The sequence below is a fragment of the Lactuca sativa genome, chromosome 2 (assembly GCF_002870075.4).
Source record: "Lactuca sativa cultivar Salinas chromosome 2, Lsat_Salinas_v11, whole genome shotgun sequence".
Taxonomy (NCBI): Eukaryota; Viridiplantae; Streptophyta; class Magnoliopsida; order Asterales; family Asteraceae; genus Lactuca; species Lactuca sativa.
The window spans coordinates 223,674,999-223,701,419 of record NC_056624.2 but is presented as its reverse complement, the minus strand read 5'-3'; the positions used below and the strand labels follow the sequence as shown (position 1 = coordinate 223,701,419).

General features: G+C 42.5%; 1 protein-coding gene across 1 annotated transcript; it reads right to left on the bottom strand.

The window, feature by feature from the left end:
* Positions 1-5,535: 5,535 nt before the first annotated feature.
* On the bottom strand, positions 5,536-6,579 carry LOC111883842 (uncharacterized). The gene has a single exon (XM_023880172.1). It carries the CDS (start codon positions 6,577-6,579, stop codon positions 5,536-5,538), a length of 1,044 nt encoding a protein of 347 aa, XP_023735940.1.
* Between the last annotated feature and the right edge of the window lie 19,842 nt (positions 6,580-26,421).

Sequence of the window (26,421 nt, the reverse complement as noted above, 5' to 3'; positions counted from 1 at the left end):
GCTCTGATACCACTGATGGGTTTTAGCCATAAGAACTTTCCTATGTGCGCATGCAAAACCCTATTGCTCGGATCTAGGCTTTCTAATAAACATGCTTTGAATCCAAGTCTTCTAATGACTAATTAGGTTAAATAACAACATTGAAACAGATCTAGAATCATACCTTTGAGTTCCTTGTTGATCTTGAGGTCTTGGAGCTTCTAGAGTCACAAATGTCACTCCTCTAATGGCTTACAAACACCAAAGCAAGGAGGATGATTTGGGAGAGAGGAGAGGGGAGGAATTTCGACCAGAGGTTCCTTACTTTAGGTTAAGTGTCGAATTCCATCAGCCATAGGGTCTATTTATACTTGTAGACTCCTTAAGGGTTACAACCTAAACCCTAATTGGATAATCTTCTCTTAAGGCTATCCAAATCCATTCCATAGATAAGCCTTTGGACGATTTTAGCTATCCTAATACTCTTAGAATTCGTGCAAAGCATATCCCAATGGATTTACAGTCTAAAGCTTAACTATCAAACAATTGACAGTTTATACCCCTTTATTTAATTAATCTCTTTAAGTCACCAAATTAACTCTAATTAATTCTATGACTTATATTAATCAAATAACAATATATTATTCATTATATTATTCCCATAATATATTAATAATATTTACTCTCTCTTAATAAATCATCCTATCAAGTTGCTATGGTGAAGGCAACCCAAAAGGACCATGCACAACCGGATCAAACACTTGCCTAATATAGTTGCAGCCTTAGACACTATTCCAACAGCTAGAGCCGCTTTAGAGGCCAAGGTTGACTCCCTTACTCAAGTGAATGAAGGCTTGATGATTCAAGTTGAGAGTCTTGAGCACAATGTTGCTGAGCGTGACAAGTTAATCTCTTCATTGCAAACGGATGTGGGTGTCTCTCGCCGAGATTTGGATTGGTTGGTACGTGTGGGTGTTGTTCGTATTATGGACAAGCTGATTGAGCATCTGGATTTCACGAATGCCATAAGTCTCATTCGGCACGCTGCTTTTGTGGCTAGGATTAAATCTGTTTAGAAAGTGACCGCTGGAGTTGGGTCTAATGACGCTGGTGCTTGTCTTTCCTCCGCTAGTCCGGTGGTTAGTGTGAATGATGCTATGTTATCGTTTGCGAGTATGGATCACGCATCTTTATTGGGTTTGGGAGATTTGGATATTGGGGGCCTCTGAGAGTTGTGTTCTTTCTCTAGTTCAGAAGGTACCCCAGAGGGTATGGTGATTCAAAGGGATGAGACTATGCAGGTGATCGAGGGTGATGCTGGTCAGGATGGACAAGATGTTGAGGATGATGGTGACTGCGATATTGGAGTGGGTGATGAGGGTATGGTGGTGGGAATGGTTGTTGGCGATGGACATAGTGGTGATGAAATCAAAGATGCTCATGCATCGTTTGCTACCCCTCCTGGGGCGTCAAAATATTCTCTATGGTTGTTCTAGTTTCCTTTTGTTGTTTTTGCCCTTTCTTCTTTTTTTGTCTGTTTAGCTTTGGGCATGTAATGTATGGGCTTTGCTAAAACTTTATCTTTTGATTGTATGTAAAGACGTTTGGTGTGTTGGGTGTCCGGCTGCATGCTCTAAGCATTGCTTTCTTCTAACAATATTTTGATGCACTAAGCATTTTGTTTTGCCCACATTAGTATCGACACGCTAAGTGTCAAGGCTAGGTTCTCTAAGCACCCGACAATAAAATTTAAAGCATTAAGTATTTTAAACATTTTATAAGATTTAATACACTAAGTATTAAAATTTGGTATATCAACCATTCGATTACATTGACCGTGGGCTCCAATACACTAAGTATGAGAATCATGTCACTAAGCATGAAATCGAGTACACTAAATACTTAAAAATGTGGTATACTAAGCATGACACTGGGCAGCTGGGGCTGTTTGCCACTTCGTCCTTAAAAGAAAAACTTCTTCAAGTTTCTGGCATTCCATGTTCTTGGTATCCGCCTTCCTTCCACTGTTTCCAACACATATGCGTCATTCCTATTTGCTTCTGATCTTATATGGGCCCTCCCATACTAGGCCCATTTTGCCTTGAGTTTGGGTTCGACTTGCCTTGTTCCTTCTTAGCACATACTCCCCTACTCTGAACGCTTTCTCCTTTACCCTCTGATTGTAATATCTTTCTATAACATGCTTATATGCAGCTTGGTGTATCTCCAACTTCTCGCGCCTCTCCTCGAGGACATCCAGATTCAACCTTAGGTTTTGGGCATTGCTTTCTTCATCCGCATTAACGGCTCTTAGCGTGCCAACCGTTATTTCCATGGGGAGTACATCCTCCATCCCATATGTTAGGCTGAACGGGGTTTCCCATGTGCTTTTTCGTGGAGTGGTTATGTATGACCACAATACTGCCGATATCTCCTCTGACCAATTCCCCTTTGCCTTACCCAACCGTTTCTCGATCCCATTCACAATGGTTAGACTAGACACTTCTGTTTGCCCATTAGCCTGTGGGTGCGCCACTGATGTGAACCGCTGGTTTATCCCTTTACTGGCGCACCATTCTCTGAAAGGATTTTCAAAAAATTGTAGGCCGTTGTCACTGACGAGCACCTTAGGCGTTCCGAACCTTGTCATGATATTCTTCCATACAAACTTTATCATGTGCCTTCCTGATATGCACGTTAGCGGTTCTGCTTCAATCCATTTTATGAAGTAGTCTACTGCCACCACCATGTACTTCAGCTTTCCAAGTGCTTCCGGGAATAGGCCTACAATGTCTATGCCCCATTGGTAGAACGACCATGGGCTAGATATGTTCTACAGTGGTACCGACGGGTTTGCTTGGACTGGAGCATAAGACTGGCATTCCCCACACTTCCTAGTCACTCCCAGCGCGTCTTGGTATACAGTGGGTTAGTATATTCCCATCCGGAGCACTTTACCCGTTAAAGCTCTAGCTCCCTCATGTGCGCCCGCCTGGCCTGCGTGCGCTTCTTGTAGTGCCTCCATCCCTTTGGCCTGATCTATGCATTTCAACCAGGGTGCCGTAAACCCTTTTCGATACAGCTCCCCGTTTATCAACGCATACGAGGGCGCCTTTATATGTATTTTCCTGGCTTCACTGTGGTCGTCTGGTAGTACTCCCCTTTGCAAATACTCCATAAATGGGGTCATCCATGTGGGCCCAGTGGTTGTCAAGGTATTTATCTGCCGCTCATCAATACTTCTTTCCCTGAGTACTTCTACCAAAACCTTCTTTGATAGATGATCGAAACATGTAGATGCCAACTTGCTTAAGGCGTATGCCCTTTTGTTCTCGCTCCGAGGTATCTGCTTAATCGTGAACTGTCTGAAGGATTGGATTAGCTACCTCACCATTCTCACATACCTCTCCATCCTCTGATCTCTTGCCTCAAAACTTCTGTTAATTTGGTTCGCGAATAATCTCGAATCTGTTAGGGCTGTCACAGCCTTTGCACCCATTTGTTTGGCTAAGCACAACCCTGCGAGCAAGGCTTCATACGCTGCCTTGTTATTTGAGGTGTGGAAGTCGAACCAAAGGGCATAAGTCACTTCCTCTCCCTCTGGGCTAGTCAGGATTAAGCTTGCCCCCGAACCTTCCCTGTTGGACGCCATATCGGAATATAGCGTCCATGAGTAGTCGTTGGCCAGGACCTCCTCTACTGCCCAAATTCTTTCCTTAGCTGAGTTTCCTTCGTCTGGAATTTCGAGCAAGAAATCAGCTAGTGCTTGCCCCTTAATGCTTGTCCTTGGACGATAGCTTATATCATGCTCCCCTAGCTCAATTGCCCACTTTGCTAACCGAACCAACGTTTCTGGCTTGAGCAATATCTGTTTGATGGGACAATTTGTTAGCACCTCAATTTGGTGCGCTTGGAAGTAGCACCTCAAACATCACGCCGCGTAGATGAGCTGCAGGACTAGCTTTTCCAGGGTGGGGTAATTAAGCTCAGGGCCATGTAATGCCCTACTCACATAGTATACCGACTTCTGATCTCATTCCCTTTCTACGGTTAACACTAAGGATATCGCTTCATTTGAGGTCGAGAGGTACATTTGCAGTGTTTCCTATGGGATGGGACTGGCCAGTGTAGGCAGCTTGTGTAGTGCTTCCTTGATCTTCTGGAGCGCTTCTTCTGCTACAGCTGTCCATTGAAAGTTGTTCTTTTCAATGCAGCCTTTCAGTGTGTGGAATAGTGGCATGGCCTTGCCAGCGGATTTCGAGATGAACCTACTCACGGCCGTGAATTTCTCATTCAAACCATGTACTTCTCTGAGGGTGCCTGGGGGTGGTGTCTCCATAAACTCGTCCACTTTAACTGGACTAGGCTGGATGACCTGTTTGGTAACATAGTATCCCAAAAACTGTCCTTCTTCTACCCCGACTGTGCATTTAGCCGGATTCAATTTCATTTTGACCCTTTCTAGCGTACGAAAGGTCTGCTTGATGTCTTGCAACATTTTGCTTTCATGGGAGCTCTTAATCACCATATCGTCGACATACACCTCAATATTCTTCCCAATTTGCTTGGTGAAAACCGAGTCGACCAGGCGCTGGTATGTAGCTCCCACGTTTTTCAATCCGAAAGGCATCTTGGTGTAACAAAATGTGCCATGATCCATGTAGAAAGTTGTTTTTCCTCGTCCTGCTCACTTATCAGAATCTGATGGTATCCCTTATATGCGTCCAGGAAACACTTTAGCTTAAACCCTTGCAGAGACTAAATTTTCTGGTCGATCTCCGGGAGGGGATAGCAGTCCTTGGGACATGCTTTATTCAAGTCTGAGAAGTCAATGCACATACGCCATGACCCGTGTTGCTTGCGTACCATAACCGGATTAGCAATCCAGGTTAGGAAAACTGCTTCCCTTATTATTCCGGCCTCCGCCAGCTTAGCTACTTCAGCGTTAATTGCCTTGTTGTGGTCCCCTCCCTGGACCCTTTTCTTCTACTTCACTTCCTTTGTCCCTGGCTTGATCGCTAGTTTGTGCTTAATGACCTTCCTATCTACCCCCACCATGTCTGTAGGGGTCCATGCAAATATGTGCTTGTACCGTTTGAGTAAGTCGACTATTGCTTCCCTTACGTGACTTGGAAGGTTGTGACCAATGCTGATCGGTTGATCAGGGTATCCTTCGTTGATTATTTCATTTCCTCTTGCTGGGTCTTGCCGCAATTTCTTTGTTTCCTTAGTCAACTCTGTTGGCTTCATGACTGTAAAGCACTGTAATTCCCTGGGAGGGGTGGCAAGTACTGTGCTTGGGCCCGCCGAAGTGTCGAACTTCAAGATTCCATACATGGTCGATGGGACCGCTCCTAGCTTTAGGAGGGTCGTTCTTCCCAAGATAATGTTGTGCTCTGCCGAACGTCGAATGACCACGAAGTTGATTAGGATCGTCTTCTTTCGTTGTTTATCGTGGCTGGTGATTGTCAGGGGGAAGATAATCGTGCCCAACGGCCACAGGCTGTGGCCGGTGAATCCGACCAATCTCCCCGCTGTGTGTCTCAGGTTGTCTTTCTAACGATCTGGGAGAAACTGAAAACAGTGCTCATAGATTATGTATGCCGAACTCCCTGTGTCGACGTAGACTCTGTGTATGGTTACATCCTTGATGGAGGCCTGGATTACCAATGGGTTATCACCTCTCCATCCTTCCGGACGGGGGTCTTGCGTAGAGAACGTGAGCGTTCGCGCCAAGGGCCCGGGGACCCATCGGTTTGGCGATTGTGCCTCCCTACTTCTTTTGTTACGTATCATGAATATTTCCTTGGGTTGAACTCCTTCTCGAGGTGCGTTCTTGGCGTTTTCAGCGTCAAATTTGGCGCGCAGGCTCCGTGCTATTTTCACCAAGTCTCCTTTGAGCTGCTTTTCTTCCATTTCCTTCTTGAGTACCGAACAACTAGCAGTGTCGTGTGTCTTGCTTTCGTGGTATTCGCAATACCGGCTCTTGGGTGACTTGGTTGGTTGTTGTTTTTCTGATACTGTGTACACCTCCGGTCGACGACTCCGTCTGTCGTCTCTATCGAATGGCCGAAACCTCACATGGGGCCTCCTTACCTGGCCAAAGTGCCTGCCTCCCTCTCGAAAGTCCGTGTGGCTTGGATTGTGGCGTTTGGTCATCATAGCATTTAGGTATGCCTCTTTTGCTGCTTCGCCTTCTTTCTTCCTCAGATATCGTTCTACCCTCTCCTTTAACTTAGCCCTCGTTTGGGGTTTCTTACCCATGAGCTTTTGTGACAAAGGGCTTGGTAAAAGTCCCCATCTGAAAGCGCCAGCTATGAGTCCCTCGTCGTGTCCCGACACGTCTAACGTGGCGTTTATGAACCTGGTGAAATACTCTCGTACAGTTTCACCCTCCTTTTTCTTGCAGCCTATTATGGAATGAGAATCTCCTTTGTACTTTCGTAGCTGCATGAAGTTGGTAAGGAATAAGTATTTAAGTTGAGCGAAATTGGAGATGCTGCCTGGATGCAACGTCTTAAACCATGTGTCTGCGTTGCCATTGAGAGTCGTCGGGAAATATGTGCACCATAACCTCTCATCAAGCTTCAGAGACGTCATTGTCCGCTCATACGTGTCGATGTGGCTGTCTGGGTCGGTAGTGCTATTATAGGTTTTGAGTGTTAGTAGTTTGGCCGTGTTTGGTATTTCGTAGTCTAGCAACTCTTTGACAAACGGGGATGTGACGCTGCGGGAAAGGCAGTCTTGGGTTGGAACGGTTGATGTGCCTTGCGACTGGTGTTGGAGGTTTAAACCATATGGCGACGATGCATGGTAGCCTGGAATTGGTCCGTAAAAGGGGTGTTGCTAGAATGGCAACTGGAGAGAATAGCCGAAGAAGAAGGTTGTCCGCCATCGAGTAGATAGGTGGTGTATGAGCTACCATAGTCTGCGCCAGTGGGGGTAAGGAAAGCATTGGCCCATTCCACCCGTCACCTGATTGAACAGTGGCACTGAAAACGACGGCTGAATGATGAGAACTTGGCCTGGTGGTAGCATCGTTGAGTAGATCAGTGGTGGTTGCTGCATCGGTGGTACAAAGAATGGTGGCATCTAAAGGGATGTGGTTAAGAGTGGCCCCGCCAGAGTTGTTCTCAGTTGGTGAGTAGTCGGTTGCGAGGCGGTGTTGGTAGTTATCCTAGAGCTTCCCTCACCTAGGGTCGCTCTGTTGACCGTCATGGGCGGCGTGTTTCGTCCAACGTTGCAATGGAGCATATGGGACTAGCCTGATGGCCATCGTGTCCATCGCTGCCTTCGGACGCCATTGATTCTTCAGCCTTTTGCTTTTAGTTTGTGTTCTTCGTCTCACAAACGGATGTAGCCATTGATTCTTCAGTAGCGCTAATTCGGTTGAAGCCAGGTCACATCACCTCCTAATGTCTAGATATGAACTTCAAACAAGTTAATAACTCTGGAATTTCCCAAAATCCAAGGAAAATCTAGAAAATGGGACCAAAAGGTAAAACAATGTGACAAATCACTAGATCTATGCATAAGAATCATAAAGGTTAAAGCTTTATAACTTACATATTGTAACATCCCTCTCTGGCACGTATCACAATATTGTCCGCTTTGGGCCACTCGGCATGAGGTACTACTCCCGCCCGAGCACGCTTAACTGTAGAGTTCTTATGGGAAGTCCAGGATGGGTGACCCCCTGGGAAGTCCTCGTGCCGAGTGGCCCAAAGCGAACAATATTGTGATACGTGCCAGAGAGGGATGTTACAAATGGTATCAGAGCCAGGGCACGGGTCGATGTGTTCGACGGGGACGTCGAACCCTCTAATGGGGGGGTGAAAGTGGGTTAGATCTGATCCCACATCGGCTGGGAAGGAGAACTAAGCATTCCTTATAAGGGGTATGGATACCTTCCATATTACAACGCGTTTTAAAGCCGTGAGGGCAGCAGATCCCATAAGAACTCTGCAGTTAAGTGTGCTCGGGCGGGAGTAGTACCAGGATGGGTGACCCCTTGGGAAGTCCTCGTGCCGAGTGGCCCAAAACGGACAATATTGTGATACATGTCAGAGGGGGATGTTACAAATGGTATCAGAGCCAGGGCACGGGTCGATGTGTTCGACGGGGACGTCGAACCCTATAATGGGGGGTGAAAGTGGGTTAGATCTGATCCCACATCGGCTGGGAAGGAGAACTAAGCATTCCTTATAAGGGGTGTGGATACCTTCCCTACAACAACGCGTTTTAAAACCGTGAGGGCAGCAGATCCCATAAGAACTCTGCAGTTAAGTGTGCTCGGGCGGGAGTAGTACCAGGATGGGTGACCCCCTGGGAAGTCCTCGTGCCGAGTTGCCCAAAGCGGACAATATTGTGATACGTGTCAGAGGAGGATGTTACAAATTTGGTAAGGCGCGTCGTAGACTATAGAGGAGGCACGAGTTCAATCCTTGGCAGCTGCAAATAAATAACTCTAGAAATTGCACACAAGATAGTGTATAATGGCAAAGGGATCGAATCCTTGGAGATTAGTTCAATTTGCAACTCAATGAAAGCCTCTTTGTAAAGATAGTTGTTAAATGACAACAAAAGTAAAAACATGGATTTTAGTTTTGCGGTTGTCGAGGCCAACAAATAAATAACTCTAGAAATTGCACACAAGATAGTGTATAATGGCAAAGGGATCGAATCCTTGGAGATTGGTTCAATTTGCAACTCAATGAAAATCTCTTTGTAAAGATAGTTGTTAAATGACAACAAAAGTAAAAACATGGATTTTAGTTTTTGTTATAAATCTAATTTTAACTATCACAAAAGAACATACAAATTAAATTAGTAAGAGTTGATGTAAATCAATGGAGGAAATGGTTGACATTGGAATTTCATAATTTGAATATTTGGTAAATAGATCATTAGAACTCAAGGTACAATATTGTAATGAATCTCTAATTTGGATATGACAATCCAAGAAGCTTGAAATTACCTACATTTTCCTTAGTTAATACAATGTCTAGAAAAGATCATGACACATTTTCTTAGTTAAGTCACAATGTGACATCCTGAAATTTAGGGCTAAAATTGTAGACAGACAATTCACCGCAAACCTCTTTGTAATCTGACCTATGGGGCTATAATGCATATTTTAAAAAATAAATAGTGTCATTGCAATTAAAATAAGATATGAGATTGTATCTTATTTCCAATTGTGGAAAATTTCAAACGAATCATAAAGTACAAAATGTAACCCTAGTTAATACGTTTGAAAAACTAAAATTTTGTATTAAACAGTTGTGAACAAAACAAACACTATAGTCTCGTAATACATGTTCACCTGAGTCCGAAAATATAAAAAACGTCCAAAACGGAGCTCGTATTCAAAAGATACGACCGTTATAAAAAAAACAAACCAGTATAATACTGATTTTATTTAAACTGCAGAAACCGTTTCGATTGGTTGAGGCACTTAAACACCCCAGATGGAAATTCTGATAATATTTTTGGACTCAGACTATGATCAATTATTTGATTTCATACTTGGAATATTTTTAGAAAAAAATATTTGTAAAAGTCAAAAAATCGAACGAATAAAGTCAATTAAACACAAATCTTTAAATGCACCTTCCCGGAGCTCTACAACTCGAAAAATTAATCATTTCGGGTTTCTGGAATCAGTGCAGACGGCTTTATGATTCGTCACTTTGGAAAAAAAATATTAGACGTCGGATCTTGGCATGCAAATCTAGAAAGATTTGAAGGCGTAAATGGGAAAGATAACCTCATCAAGAGTGTTATCACCTTCTTAATTCCATGATACTCATCAGCCAACATGCCCATTTCTTTCTCCCTTTAACCACATCCACCTTCCTACCCCATCTCCTCCCTCACGTCAAAATACAAGCAGGGGTGATTTGGAGTGTAGATCTAACCTTTGAGGTAATACTTGCATGGGACTTATGTGGCTCATTACCTCACTCAAATGATCACTCAAAGTACTCAACACGTCCAACCAAGACACACTCCTCCCTCTAACTTACACTTATGAAAACTTAGTGCAATAAGGGAAGTTCATGAGGTTGCTTCAGTTATCAATCAAAAGTACACAATAATAGAGAAAAACTGACAACCAAACAATGTTTCTTCCACATTTCAACTTACCAAAAAATTACACATTTGTCTACCAATTAGCATTACTTTTGTTGTTGTTTCTTTTCTCCATGGTAGCTGTAAAAAACGAAAGAGAGGCCAACAACCTCTTCTTCCCTCTTCTTCTTCATGGACTGTCAATGAAACCACCGGAGGTGGTTACTATTTTCGGTGAACAATAAAGATGAAACAACCTCTTTTCCCTGTGATAGAAGCAGAAAAACACCCATAAAATCATTGTTTTGACTTTGCTTTTCTTTCCTTTCTTCTTCATTGTTTTCTGTCAAGAAACCACTGGGGTAGTTGTTTTCCGGTCAGGCCAACAAAGGGTCATCAAGCCTTGTTCTCTCCTTTTTTTGTCAATTGAAGCAATCCCAAACACCCTTTGGATCACTGATTATCTTTCCTTCCCTATCCCTCGTTGTTCCTGTCCAAAACAGAAAAGAAGAAGAAGCAAGGAGGCTGCCGGAACAGCCCCCGGTCACGTGCTGTTGCTGCATCGATTCGCCTCATTGGACCGACTCTCCCTCCCATCGCCACCTCCTGTCGATCACCACAACCAAACATTCCCTCGAACACCACCGTTGATTCAGTTTCCTTTGACTTTGTGGATGTCGATGACGAAGAAGAAATTACCCACGAAGGGCATGCCGGAATCAGCGGCTGCCCCTCCCTCTTACGACCGACCAGCCACCACCGAACTACCCTCTATCGATCGCTGTTTTGATCCTCTCCTTCAAACCACCCAAGCACCGCGGGTGCACTCTTTTTTTCCTCTGCCTACGTTTCGTTGCTTTTCCCGATCTATTGAAAACAAGGGCACAAAAAAAAAAAAAAAAAACCATGATCCCCTTTTCATTTAATGAGTTTTGGCATAACTAACCCCTCCATTTGTATCTTTTAAATCCAAATAGCCTGCATTCGAAAAGATTGATCAAAAGGGTCATTTTTGGTTAATTAATTTACTAAAACAATCCTTCCAATTGTGTGAGTTAATTTGAAATAGCCCCTTTTGTTAATTAAGTAATTAAAATAGTACCGGTGGTTTATTTCAAATTCAAGAAGGTGTAAAATACGGTTTCTCATGACAAGCTTCCCAAAACGAACCAGAAACGAAATCATGCTTCAAGGGTGAGTGCTTACGACCTCTTTTTATAGCTTTTATATATTTACGGGGGGTGGGGGAATACATATGCTCACTATTTCGTTTATGCAAAACAAAACATATCTTGTTTATTAAAACTAGTTGTTAAATAAAAATTTTATATAAAGAAACTAGTTATAAACTTGACATATACACATGTTATGGTTATTTTAAATGAAACAACTAGTCAAAAATAACATATGCTACATACTACAAAATGTTATGATTTTATGTGTGTCATAAATCACATGTCTTGAAAGGTTACCACCATTGTAGTATTTCAAAACTTATATCATATATATATATATATATATATATATATATATATATATATATATATATATATATATATATATAGGTTATAAATATTATAACTTAGAGTTTATACATGTACTTATGATAACTACTATTAGATTTACCACTTATTTAAGCAAGTATTGTACACTTTGATGCATATACTTATCGAACATACTCGAATTTTATAAACTTTATGCAACGTAAATCATTTTGCCTAGTGACTTATCTACATATAATTAAGGGCTATCCACTCTCAATCATTACGCCCCGGATGCCTATCTACATATAAGATAGGACATGTTATTCATATACATTATTTAGTGGCTTTTATAATGAGATGTTATTCATTACCTAGGTAGAAATACTTAAAAGACCACTACTACTATAACAATTGATCATTTGGAGCGAGATACATATGTATAGATCTATACGGGTTGACACCGCCACCTACATTTGTTAGGTACAACCACGACGACAAATCGAATTGTGTGATATTTATCTTTTCAGTTCTATGACATCCAAATGAAGCGTTGTGGAGGGTCCTCTAGTCGTATAGCTTGGTTATAGAACTCACTATAAACATTAATAGTTTTTCTGCAAACCATGGATTTGGTTTCTCTCTCACTTCAAAATAGTTAGGAATAGGGTTTGACTTATGGAAAAACACCTTTTTGGTTTTCAAAGTTTCTCTAAAGGCTCTTTACAAAGACATTTATAAGTATTGTTTTACTTACAAATAAAATCATTTTTGATCATTTTAAAAGTATCTCTATTGCACTAGTAGAAAACGTATAACTCCCAGCAGCCTTGTGTTGACCTTCAAAACTGCATGTATTATCAGGAAATCAATAATCAAGCATTCTAGGAGACAGAATAGTCATGGATTCCATGCAACCTTGTTTTTCTTGTTTTTTTATATCTGCCTAGCTAGTTAAGGCAATTCATGCACTCTATTTGTAACAACGTAAATTTCAAAACAATTTTTCACTTTTAAAAATGTAATTTCATTCATACATATTCTCAAATCTCATTGTATCACATGTCAAAACCATGAAAACACATCCCAAGATCAAAACGTATAAAACTCAGATAGTGTCTACTGATCATGTCGGCGCCTTCCCGCGATCCTCACTGGTACCTGAAACACATAACACAAAACACTGTAAGCATAAATGCTTAGTGAGTTCCCCAAAATACCACATACAACACAAAATTAGCCACTCTAGGCTATAACTCTGTATGACCCTCTGGTCAAAGTGTCTCAGTGGGACCTTCTAGTCCCATAACTCTGTGGACCCTCTGGTCCTAACTCTGTGGACCTTTTGGTCCTAACTCTATAAGCTCTGAATCACATATAGCACATAATCACATAGATATCACATCATATAATAGCATGCAACATACTCTGTCACATAACTCTAATTACCACTCTAGGTAAAGTATAGTGAGAAGACTCACCTCGGATAACTCGGAAACCCTCGAACTCGGAAATACTGATCTAGCCTCCGCCTAATCACATAAAATAATTACTCTAATCTTTATGACTTTCAAAGACTAGGCTAATCCCTCTCTAATTACTCTAAGGAGGGTAAAAGACCATTCTACCCCTCCAATGGCTCAAAAGTCCAAACATTGACTAAACCCCAATAGTCAACGAAGTCAACTCTAGTCAACGGTCAACTTTGACCAGACTCGTCGAGTGCACTCGGGCGACTCGGCGAGTCCATGCAGGTCCCTTGAATCCTTCTAAGCCTCAATTGGCACGTTGAGTCCCTCCTCCACTCGTCGGGTTACTCTGCAATGAATCGCGGGGCAACCCCGACTCGACTCGTCGAGTCCACTTATGGACTCGGCGAGTTGCTCCCAAAACAACTCTCAAATGAACTTCTGAGGTCAGATCTGCTTCTCTTAACTATAGATCTGACTACCCCACGACCAATAACCACGTAAAGGTCGAAACTTGACTCACATACAATGCACCCAAGGCTTTCCTTGCTTAAATGGATTCTAAAATGGCAACCTAGTCTCCTTTCCTCCATGGATCCAGATCCGAGGTCTAACACAACAAGGGACCATAAAATCAACTTTTCAAACCCTAAAAGGTTATAGAAAACCCTAGATCATTGATCTTAACCCAAAACAGAAAGGAAGTTCAATTTGATACCTCAACAGTATGGATCTGAACTTGAAAACCCTGGATCCACAGCTCCCTTGACCTCCTCTTGTTGGAAACAACTTCTCCTTTGCTAAATCACACCAAAATCGATCAATATGGCCTTATCATTCTCTCAACTCGCTCAAGCTCTCAAGGGGCACTCTCTCTGAACAGGTAGCCGAACAAGAGGGCTATAAGGTCCTTTAAATAGGGCTCAGGCCTGGGGATTTAGGGTTTCAACCCACAACGTGGACTCGTCGAGTCCCCCCTTTCCGACTCGTCGAGTCCCCTCATTAATCCAGTCAGCAAACACGATCGTACTCAACGAGTCCAAGCGTCAACTCGTTGAGTCCCTCTCTTTTACTCAAAAACATGATCAAACATAATACCTGGAAATCTGGATGTTACACTATTATTATCTATAAGAACCTTGTATTCAAACTTCAATATGTAATACAACTATTATTTTGTTGTTGTTGTACTTATGCTGTATATCCAATTGCATGTGATCCATATGATGGAAAACCTAGGTTACAACAACAATGCTCTAAGCGGAAAAACAATTAACAATTATTCATATTATGGCAGATGCAACCTAAAGGGATCTAAGTCTTTCACTTAAAGGCAACATACTATGAGTTATAAACTACAAAACCCTAATGAAATTGGAATTCATAAAGGAAGATTACATACCTTTTGATTTGTTATAGTAAACAAATCAGATCCAATTGTTATTCTAGTCACTTGGAAGCTAGCACCAGAAATCTCGTGCTTTAGATGGTTCACACCCAAACCCTAACAAATAGGAGACTTGTAGAAAGAGGATATGGGATATGAAATTTCGGTTGGCTTCTTGTGAGAATGGAGATGCTAAAATTTCAAGGCCAAGGGTTCTAGTGCAACTAGGAAACCCTAGATAACCCTAAAATGAATAAAATAACATTTATTCAAATTGGTAATTATCCAGCTTCCTATTTATCTGTAAGGGATAAATTAGAAACCCTAGATTAGCCCCCAAGAAACCGTCCAACCCTAAGGGAGGAAGGTTTTGGAACCTTTTGTTCTACTATTGAATAATTACACTTTAACCTTTGTACTTTTAATCAATCAAATTAATTCTAATTAATTTCTGATTAATTCTTAATTAAATATTATTATTTCTAGTTAATACATTATTTTCATAATATATCAATAAATTAATTTATTGCTATTTATTAACCATATAATAAATCAATAAATCAATTTATCTCTCTAAAAGTCATCCTATTCAATTACTAGGTTTGAGGGCAACCCAAAAGGACTTTGCAAATAATTCAAGATTATACAAATTTAGATGTTGGCTTAGACACCTAATCCAATAGTCTCCTACTTGGATAAGTATAAAACTAAATTATTTGTATAACTTCTAAATTAAACAGCAAAGAGTTATTTTAAAGAAACTGCCGAACTGTCCGAAGATAAGCGATCGAATATTTCTCCGTACTTTTAGAAATCGTACAAACATGAGACATGGATTCTAATCAATGTAATTGTCAAAGTTTTGTTTCCCGATTTTGTAACATCCCAACTCCTAACTATAAATTTAAATGTTTATTATATTCATACTGATAGGGCAACTCGATGAGTTGGAGGCCCCAACTCGTCGAATAGAGATTGAGATTGGTCGTACGGTTTTAAAACCAACTCGACGAGTTGAGGGTCTCAACTCGACGAATTGGAGATGAATGTGAAAACCCTAATTTTTTGGGTTTGCACCATAGTTAAAGGACCTTAACTCCTTTACCCAGCCTCCCTCATCACTTTATCACCTAGAGACAAACCCTAATCGAGCTATCTTCCATTTTAAGAGTGTGTAAGGCTAAGAGTGTGTGTTTTGGTGCATTCCTTGAAGAAACTTGAAGAGTAAAGGGTTGGAACAAGAAGGAGTCTTTAGATCCGGCATCCATTCAGTTGTAGTAGTCATTTGAAGGTGAAAAGATATTACCTTGATCACTTGTGTGTTACATCTCTCCATTAGAAAGTTTAGAGCCATTTCTAGCTTATTCTTAAGTCATTATTGGTTTTGAGAATGCTTTGAAGCTAAGACTTCAGATCTGGACACTACTAGGCCCTTTAGGCCTAAGGACTCAAGCTTTATCAAGCTTTGGCCAACTTCATGGCTTAAACCCTTGTTGAGACTTGTTTTGGAAAAGTTATCCCCTAAATGCCATGCATAGACGTAAAGCTTGTAGCTTTACGTGGTATCTCAACCTTAGAAAGCTAGATCTAGAGTTTGGGGCCTTAGTCTCGCTTAAAAGCGTCTGAATGATTGAAAGGGGCTGAAGGAACTCGACCAGTTGGTTAGCCAACTCAACGAGTTGGTTAGGGTTCTCCCCGATATTCTGGACACTATACAAACTCAACGAGTTGGTGAGACAACTCGGCGAGTTGACTCGAATTTTCCCGATTTTCTAAGAACAGAAGGAATTCGACGATTCACATAGATGCACTCGACGAGTTGAGTCAATATGGAATGTTGACTTTAGTGTTGACTTTCGTTAACTGTTTTTAGGGTTTGGTCGAGTTGTGAACTTTAGATACCATGTAAGGGTCAAACGCTCTTTCACCCTTTCTGAGATTTAGTAGAGGAGTTAGCTTAACACCTTTGGAGTTGTTAATATAATTGTTAATTAGAGATGATTCAGATATATGTAGGCGGAGTCTAAACCGACAGTTAAGTGTGATACATTCTTGGTTTACTTACGAGGTGAGTCTCCTCACTATACTTACCTGATTGGTAATCACTATGCGACCGTAGGGTCTTATTTGTGTTATCGACCGGAGGGTCTTATGTGCTTATATTGAGATATGTGATATCATGCATTCTGTCTTTGTGATTTATGTTGTATATTATTCTATGCATTTATTGAGATAGGACCAAAGGTTTCAAACCGAGTCGTGAGACCGGAGGGTCTTCAATGAGACATAGGACTGGAGGGTCCAACCCGAGTCATGAGACCGGAGGGTCTTTACGTAGATACATAACCGGAGGGTCCTTATCAAGATATAGCCATGAGAGGCTAATTATTTGTGTGTGGTATTTTGGGGAACTCACTAAGCTTTGTGCTAATAGTGTTGTGTGAAATGTGTTTTAGGTACATCTCAGGATCGTGGGAAGGCGTCAGCATGGTTGTACACACCAGCTAGTTGATTTGTGTTTTGAGGATTCTAGGATATTTGACATACAATTTTATGTCTTATGTTTGAAATAATTTATAAATTGAGTATGAGAAATGTTAAGTTGTGTTTTGTGTGGATTTAAAAATGAAAATTTTTATTTGAAAATTTAAAGTGTTACAAGTTGGTATCAGAGCCTTGGTTTGAGGGATTCGGATGTACCCTCAGGTATGTCTGATCTGAAACTGAGGATTTGAGAAAAAATTTCTGTAGGAAAAGATTTTCTAAACGAGTAAAATATTTTAAGAGGAAATGAGACGAAGCAGTGTGTATAATCAGCCAGAGCCCGAACGGTGATTTCCTAAAATATCCTTGTTTATATTATGAGATGAGATACTTTTGAGATATTATAACTGCATGCTAGATGGTATGCTAGGTATTCAAGGAATTTAGAGCTAGAGTTGCCTGATTCATGATGTTGTAGCTTAGGAGAATGTTATTGATTAACATTATATGCTATTTTCTCTGTGTGTGACGAGTGATCTAGGAGAGATACCTAGATGTTCATTTTAAGAAGTCTACTGATAGAGTAGTTAGATATCCATGAGGGATAGAGTACTTGTGAATTAGGATCCTGGGAGGAGGACTCGGGACAACTACAGATTGGTGTAGAAGGTAGTATTGGCCCCATACTACTAAAGGCACCGGATCTATATGCGACCCAAGTAAGAACCTTAGGATACTAAGGAGCATGTAGGGGTGGGTAATTGTGTGAGCGTTTTAGCCAGTCCCTGATGATTTATGCGTTGTGGTTCAGAGAGACTATGGTGATTACCCGCAATAACCCTGTAACGACCCAAAATTCAAGCCCGAAAATTTCATTTTTGAATTAATATGTTTAATAACATTTTACCAAAACATTGTCGATAAAAACAAAACCTAAAAAATCATAATGTTGTGTCTCAAACCATGACATCAAAGTAATGGAAATCAGAGTACAATTCCAGAAACTCAATGTGAAAACCATGTGTGTGTGTGTGATGCGCTCCTCTACCACCGGCTCCTTCCCCTTCGACGAAGAGGTACCTGAAACCAAAACTAAAACTATAAGCACAAAGCTTAGTGAGTTCCCCCATCATACCGCATACCATACAATATCGTCGGTATCTTTCAACCGGTAACCTTCGTCGGTATCTTTCAACTAGTAACCTTCATCGGTATCTTTCAACTGGTAATCATCATCGGTATCTTTCAACCGGTAACCATCATCGGTGTCGATATCTTTCAACCGGTAACTGGGGACAATTTCACCCCTACCACTAGCATACAACAACAGATATAATCATACAATTAAATCTTATGACCAAAACACATAACCAGACCAAGATAATTATCACAAAGACAAGCATCTTCTAAATACCCCTTTTTGGTGGGCCGACATTGTGGCCTTAGACCCACCCCTACTGGAAGGTAACTTACCTCGTACAAGTAGCTGCTGATAATCTGCACGGGAAACCTCTGTCTGCTGCTGCTCCGGAAATCCTCCGGCTATAATCCCCACAAAACACTCAGTCAGAATCTGATATCCACTCTTAGGGTAAAATGACTATTTTACCCCAACCAAGTCTTCCAGTTGACCCGACTTGTCGAGTTGGGCCGTCAACTCGTCGAGTCCCTACCCCTTTACCCGTCCTTATCCATGACTCGACTCGTCGAGTTTGGCAATGACTCGACGAGTTCCCCATCTTTACAAACATCAATGAACCTTCATTCGACTTACCGAGTCGTATGAACAGCTCATCGAGTTCACCTTCATCTAATGAACAAGTCCTGGCCTTGATTCGCCGAGTTGTATGAACAACTCATCGAGTTCATCTTCAAACATAAGAAGATTTCCTTGGACTCGCCGAGTCTGTTCTAGAACTCGTCGAGTCCTATGAACTCCAGGTCCAACACTAAGTCCAATGCGTTGGGTCACTCTTTCTGTCCTGCTACAACCCTTCTAACACCTAACTGAGTTCTTTTGACCCTCAACAGATATGGGACTCAAAGCCTTGGACTCGTCGAATCCCAAGAACGGACTCGCCGAGTTGGTCACGTCCACACCCTAAATCCTCGACTTCTGATGTATAGCTCATGACCAAAGGATAGATCTAGGCTCCTACAATCGTTCTAGCATGTAAAGTTACAAACTTTACGTGCATGCATGGGACTTTGAGTCCAAAAGGCCCTAAAAAAGCTCTTGGGTTGCATGGAGTCTTCCTTCGGTGGAAAAGCACCCACTTTCTGCCTTAAGATCCCTTAAAGGACCTAGATCCGAAGCCTTGTCCCCAACCATGCTTGCATTCATGGTTGGCTACCTAAAATGGCTTATAAAAGCCTTAAATCTCCACAAAATGGGATCTAACAATTTAACAAGCAAGTTAACAAGTTTATACCTTCTGAGGACTGAAAATGAAGCGCAAACTCGAACCCCTCTGGTCTCCTCTTGCTTCCTCAAGCTCTTCTCCTCCCTTCTTAAGACCACCAACACCAAAATCCACCAAAATGACTTAGATTGCTTCAACAACGACTAGGGTTTTATATAGAGGGTTTCCGGGTGCATAATGGACGATGGAGGCTGTATAAGGTTGCTTAAATAGGGTGCAAACCCTCATATTAGGGTTTTTGTCCACCCAGGACCTACTCGTCGAGTCCATCACTTAAGTCACGCGTTCCATCCCGCTTCTACTCGGCGAGTTGGTCCTTCAACTCGCCGAGTCCAAGGCCAAAAATGCAATACACTTCGATATAAAAATAAAAGGAATACGTACCAAGAACCAGGTGCTACAAACCCTAGGGAGGGGGGAGTACCAGTGACGAGGAGATCCTCATGATCATTGTTGAGGAGGTGGCCGCAGCTATCATGGAGACCATTCCAGAGATGTTCGGGTCTATTAAGACCACGTTGATTGAAACTTTTGATGAGCGTTATGCTGCTGTCACGGAGGCTGCCGCTGTCGTAACCCTTGCAGTTGCGAGGCCACAGGGGGTGATTCGTTTTTGTTCCGAGCGTTTAGCAACACGAAGCCACCAGAGTTTGACAGGACCCATGACCCAATTTCTGCTATGAGATGGATTTCTGACATCGAGAGATGTTTCTATACTTGTTCATGCCCGGAGCACCTGAGGGTTCGATTTTCACTAAACCAGCTTTGCTCGGGAGCGAAAGACTGGTGGAAATTTGTGACGACTGATTATTCTCCTATAGACCATTCTGCAATGACTTCGGAGAGGTTTACCTAGTTATTCCGAGATAAGTACGTTCCCCGAGTGGAGAGGGAACGGTTGGACCATGAGTTTCTGTCTCTCAAGCAGAAGTCGAAAACACTGAATGAGATTACGAGGATGTTTCATTAGTGGGCATTGTTCTGCCCTGAGCACGTGTCTACGGAGTAGGCACGTGTGAGCCGGTACTTGAGCATTTTGAGGCGAGATATTCGGGAGTTCTTGGAAAACGCATCATATCGGATATTGGTTGAGCTACAGACCAATGCCAGGAGGAGGGAGATTGAGCTGGAGATTCAGACCAGAGAGGAGGGAGAGTCTCAGGGGAGAGACATGAGACTAGTGCAGTCGTAGCCAGTGACTAATTGGGCTAAGCCCGCTGATACGAGAACAGGAGGCCAAAAGGACCACACTTGTGGCAAGTACAACAAGAGTCATGAGGGATCTTGTCGATTACGGATTTGATACAAATACGGCAAGGAGGGGCATATGGCAAAGGACTGCCCCAAGGGATATTCGGTTTGCTTTCATTGCAACCAGACTGGCCACCGGAAGGCCGAGTGTACTCAGCTCACTCAGGGACCATCCCAGACTTCTGCTCCTGCTGCTTTGCGCGTTATTGATGGCCATCCGGGGAAGGCCAAGGCTCCGAGAGCTCGTGGGAGAGCCTTCCAGCTGACTGCGGAGGAGTTCCCCACAACACCTGACGTTGTTGTTGGTACGTATCTCCTTATTCATGTTATTTTGAGATTTTTTTATGCTTATACCGTGTTTCATATAGGTATTTTCTTGTGAATTTTGTGCCTTCCTTGGTATTTTGACTTGGGTGCGATTCGATCCTTGATGTCTTTATCATTTTGACGTCGCATTAGTGTTAGACGCGAGGCTTTGAGTCGACCGTTGAGGGCTTCTATAGCCGACGAGCATGCATTTTTTGCCACTGATGTATTCTGGGGATGTGTTTTAGAGATTTTTGGTGTTGAGTTTCCAATTGATCTGGTGCCGATAGCGATGGGAGATGTCTGTGTCATACTGGGCGTGGATTGGTTGAGCCAGTTTGGAGCCATTATTGACTGAGAGCGTCAGATGGTGACAATACGAGACCCTATTGGGGGAGTACTTATTGTATATGGAGAGGGAACTAGATCGGGATCAGCTTTCTGCTCTGCCGCCAGGGCAAGGCAGAGTCTACAACGGGGATGCATGGATTTTTAGCATATGCAATGGATATACGGGTTGTCACTGAGAGGCCGATTTTTGTTTCCGATGTTCTAGTAGTATGTGAGTTCCTGGATGTTTTCCTCGAAGAATTGACGGGTGTGCCTCCTGAGAGACAGGTAGAGTTCCTGATCGATCTGATTCCAGGGGCGACACCTATTGCCAAGGCACCATATCGCCTTGTGCCACCCAAGATGCAGGAGTTATCCTAGTAGCTACAGGAGCTGTTGTGGAAGGGTTTCATTAGACCGAGTAGCTCATTGTGGGGAGCGCCGATCCTTTTTGTCAACAAAAGGATGCTTCACACTGGATGTGCATCGACTACCAGGAGTTGAACAAGTTGACGGTCAAGAACCGTTATCCACTACCGAGAATCGACAATTTGTTTGATCAGTTGCAGGGAGCATCTTGGTTTTCCAAGTTTGATTTGAGATCTGGGTATCATCAGATGAGGGTCTGAGAGAAGGATATCCAGAAGATGACCTTTCAGACTCGTTATGGGCATTACGAGTTTATGGTGATGCCTTTTCGGGCTCACCAATGCACATGCAGCATTCATGGACCTCATGAACCGGGTGTGTAGGCACATGTTCGATCAGTCAGTTACCATGTTCATCGGTTATATTTTGTTGAACTCGAGGTCTAGGGAGCAGAACGAGGAGCAGCTTCGGGAGATTCTTGGGGTGTTGAGGATGGAGAGGCTTTATGCCAAATTCTGCAAGTGTGATTTCTGGTTACGAGAGGTCCAGTTTTTGGGACACCTCGTTAACCAGAATGGGATTTTGGTCGACCCGACCAAGATTGAGACAGTTATGCAGTGAGAGGTGCCGAGGTCCCCATCCGAGATCAGGGGTTTTCTGGGTTTGACAGGCTACTATCGAAGGTTTATCAAATATTTCTCCAAAATTGTTGTTCCTCTCACCAAATTGACCAGGACGGGTGTTATCTTTGCATGGGGGCCTGAGTAGCAGGCATCATTTGAGACTCTTCACCAGAGATTGTGCGAAGCTCCAGTGCTAGCCCTTTCGGAGGGAGTAGAGGACTTCATGGTCTACTGCAATGCATCCATATCCGGATTGGGTGTCGTGTTGATGCAAAGAGGACACGTGATAACATATGCGTCTAGACAGCTAAAGCCTCACGAGACGAGATATCTTATGGTGTCTGATGTACCATGTACACAGACCATAAGACCCTAAGATACCTTATGGATCAGCCCAACCTGAATACGAGACAGAGGATGTGGTTGGATGTAGTGAAAGAATATGATTGTGAGATTTTGTATCATCCGGGCAAAGCTAATGTGGTAGCTGATGCCCTGAGTCGTAGAGAAGTGAGTGCTCTGATTAGAGACGTATGTATGAGGATGATAGTGATGACTCCAATTTTGGATACCATCCGAGAGGCCCAAGCGGTGGCCATGACACCAGAAAACCGCAAGAGGGAGCGGGTGATCGGGCATATTTCGGAGTTTGAGACTGATAGTCGGGGGCTTATGACTTTTCATGGGCGAGTATGGGTGCCATATACGGGTGGAGCTCGGTGGATTTTGATGGAGAAGGCCCATAGGTCGAGATTCTCGATCCATCTTGGGGGCACTAAGATGTATTTGGACTTGAAAAAGGATTATTGGTGGCCCTGTATGAAGAGAGATGTGGGATGGGTTATCGAGAGATGTTCGACGTGTCGTCAGGTCAAGGAAGAGCACCAGTGCCCCCATGGCCAGTTGCAGCCTTTGGAGATTCCCCTATGGAAGTGGGAGCAGATTTATACGGATTTTATCACCAAATTACCAAGGACTGCAAAGGGTGTCGATGCGATCTGGGTGATTGTAGATTGGTTGATGAAGAATGCTCACTTCCTGGATATAAGTGAGAGCTCTTCTTCAGAGAAATTGGTCAAGGTCTATGTTCGAGAGGTGGTGGCATGACATCGGGTGCCAACATCGATAGTGTCAGATCATGATGTGCGTTTTACTTACAGGTTCTGGAAGAAATTTCATGAGGAGTTGGGTACCCGGCTACATTTCAACACCGCAGACAGATCGGTAGAGCGAGTGGACGATTTAGACGCTCGAGGACATGCTACACGCATGTTTTATGGACTTCAGTGGAAGTTGGGATTCCTACCTGCCCTTGGCTAAGTGTTCTTACAACAACAAGCATCACTCCAGTATTGGGATGCCTCCGTTTGAGGTTTTATATTGGATGCCTCCCATCTGTTAGGGAATGGGTGGGCAGAGAGTGATGGGGAGCATTGAGATAGTGTTCAAGACGACAGAGCAAATCCAGCAGGTTAGACAAAGATTGTTGATGGCCAAGAGCCGTCAAAAGAGTTACACCGAACGGAGACGTTCCGAGCTATAGTTCCAAGTCGGCGATTTTGTCCTCCTGAAGGTATCCCCATGGAAAGGGGTGAACCGATTCAGGAAGCGGGGAAAGCTGAGCCCTAGATGTGACATCCCCATTTTCACGGCCAGAAAAGACCGATTTTGTTTATGCTTTATAAAAATCAGAGTATCTCTTTTAATAAAAAGGTTGCAGAATTTGTTCCCAGTAAAACATGATAAATACGTTCTCAAATCATTTCCGAAGAAAAGTATTTTTATTCATTTTAAAACATTTGGGATGTCATTGTCAATACAGAAACATAAGCATAAACAGAACTTACATTCATTATCACTATTGATTTACATCTCCTTAATCTCTCAGTGTAATGTGACATCATAACAACACCTGTGATATAAATAAACTGAGTGGGTCAGGTTGGGAAACGTGGTGAGTACATAGGGTTTTCAACCCACAATAATATAATTATTATGTTTAAACAATCAAGTAATCAACCCAATTACCCATCCCCGTTATCTTCTTTACTCTTAAGGATCTACCCTAAGAATCAGCTATTCCTCGTTCATTCATTCCTAAGGATCATCCTAAGGAATCAACACGAAGTCCATCGTTTCCACGGTTTACACAACAGGCACTAAGTCTGCATAGTCGCCAAGGTCTAGGCATCAAGTCTGCATGATCACCAAGGTTTATGCATCAAGTATGCATGATTGCCAAGGTTTAGGCGTCAAGTCTGCATGATTACCAAGGTTTAGAGTACACCAGGTGAACACATCGTTCACAACACTTACAGGTTGCGAGCCTGCTAGTGTTCGACCGGACTGTCTAGAATAGTCTGTGGTTGTCATCCATACTCTGCTGAATGACGGGGCCATCGTTTGGGAAAAGGCTTCTCACATCGTCCACCTCTCACCCTCACCTCGTGGTCTATAACACCTCTCAACTCATCATCCAACTTATATTCCATCTATTACATATACCCATGTTTTACCCCAACATTATCCTAGATATAAAATACATATACCGTTTAAATCATTTAAAACATGTATAAAATCGTTCATCCAACATAGACAACAAGTATTCAGATAATATGCACGCATAGCACGTAATTTATATAAAATACTTCATATCTATGTGTAAGATGAAAGTAGCTATGCACTCACTAGATACGGTGGGGACTCAGTCCTCGGACAGTATTTCGTTACTCTTAAAATAATTTCCCTCGACAAAACCTAGTATCATTTCTACTAAGGTTTAGTTTAATATTCACCAAGACTAATTTAATAGTCTAGCTATTATTATTATTATATAAGCGTTAAAGAACACTCTATATAACTCATAATAATAGCCCAAATAATTATTTTAAGGACCTAATAACATTACTATAAATGCTATATTAAAAATTGCGTAGTTGTAGCTCACTTACAGCAGGTTTTAAAGAAAATCGGGCTTCGCTTGGAGCAGTGTTTCGAAACCGAAAGACTCTTTTTCTCGGGACTCCGGGAGCCTCGGGGCTTCCCTCGGGTGCTAGGGGTTTTACCTAGGGTTTAGGGGGGTTTGGAACTCTAGAGAGAGAGTGAAGAAAGGTATGAAAAACTCGGAACCCTTCGCAGCCTATTTATAGGTGTTGGACTTCGGACCTACGCTGCGCGTTCAACAGTATTACGCTACGCGTAGCTTCGGATAAAAGGGGCCAAATCGCATCCAGTTGTCTCGCACGTGGCTCGCATCGGAACCGGATAAGACTGGAGTACACAGGGGGTACTCGTCCTCGGATGCGGGCCGTAGCGAAGGGCGACGTGTCCTTCATCCGAAGAGAGATGTGATCAACAAGCGATGGCTGAGATTTGGCCACGTCATCGTTTCTTGCATGAAATTTCGCAAATTGCAAACTCGACTTTAAAAATTCATAACTTTCACATACGAACTCCGTTTTCGACGTTCTTTATATCCACGCGTAGGCGGGAACGTACCCTACAACTTTCGTTTAGACTTCGTCGGCTAATTTTGAATTTATTTCAAATTTTATATTTTTAACAGGGCGAGACAGGATTGGTCCGTTAAAAATCAATAACTTCTTCATCCGACGTCTGTTTTCGTCTGTCTTTTTATCGTTACGCTACTATTAACGAGATCTTCGATTCTCGTTTAGGTTGTGTCGGCTAAAAACCGCTCGATCTAATATTCGAATTTCGGGTAGTACACTGCTAAGCCGAAACTTCGAAAAATCATAACTTCGTCATACGAAGTCAGATTTGGGCGTTCTATTTATGGACGCTCTCGGTTTAATGCATTCTACAACATTCGTTCAGATTGCTAAGGCTGAATATCGCTCTATCGTAAATTCACTATTTACGTTTCCCAGTGTTGTGTCGGTTTCGTCGTGAAACTTCGACGTGCCATAACTTCTTCGTTATAACTCGGATTTCGGCATTCTTTATATGTACGGAACCCTTGAGACATATTATATAACTTGGTTAAGATTATTTATTCTAAATAATCTTTTGTCGAAAAGTCATTTTCGACCCCTATTATCTTTTAATTGACTAGCCCGGATCTGCGGGCGTTACACTAGATACATTGGTCATTTCAGAGTGATTGCTCGAGTTGGTTAGGTAGCTTATCGGTTAGAGTTGCCTGCAGAGTTGATCCGGATTCGTGACACTTTCCATGTATCCCAGCTGAGGAAGTACGTAGCCGACGAGACGGCAGTGGTCCCT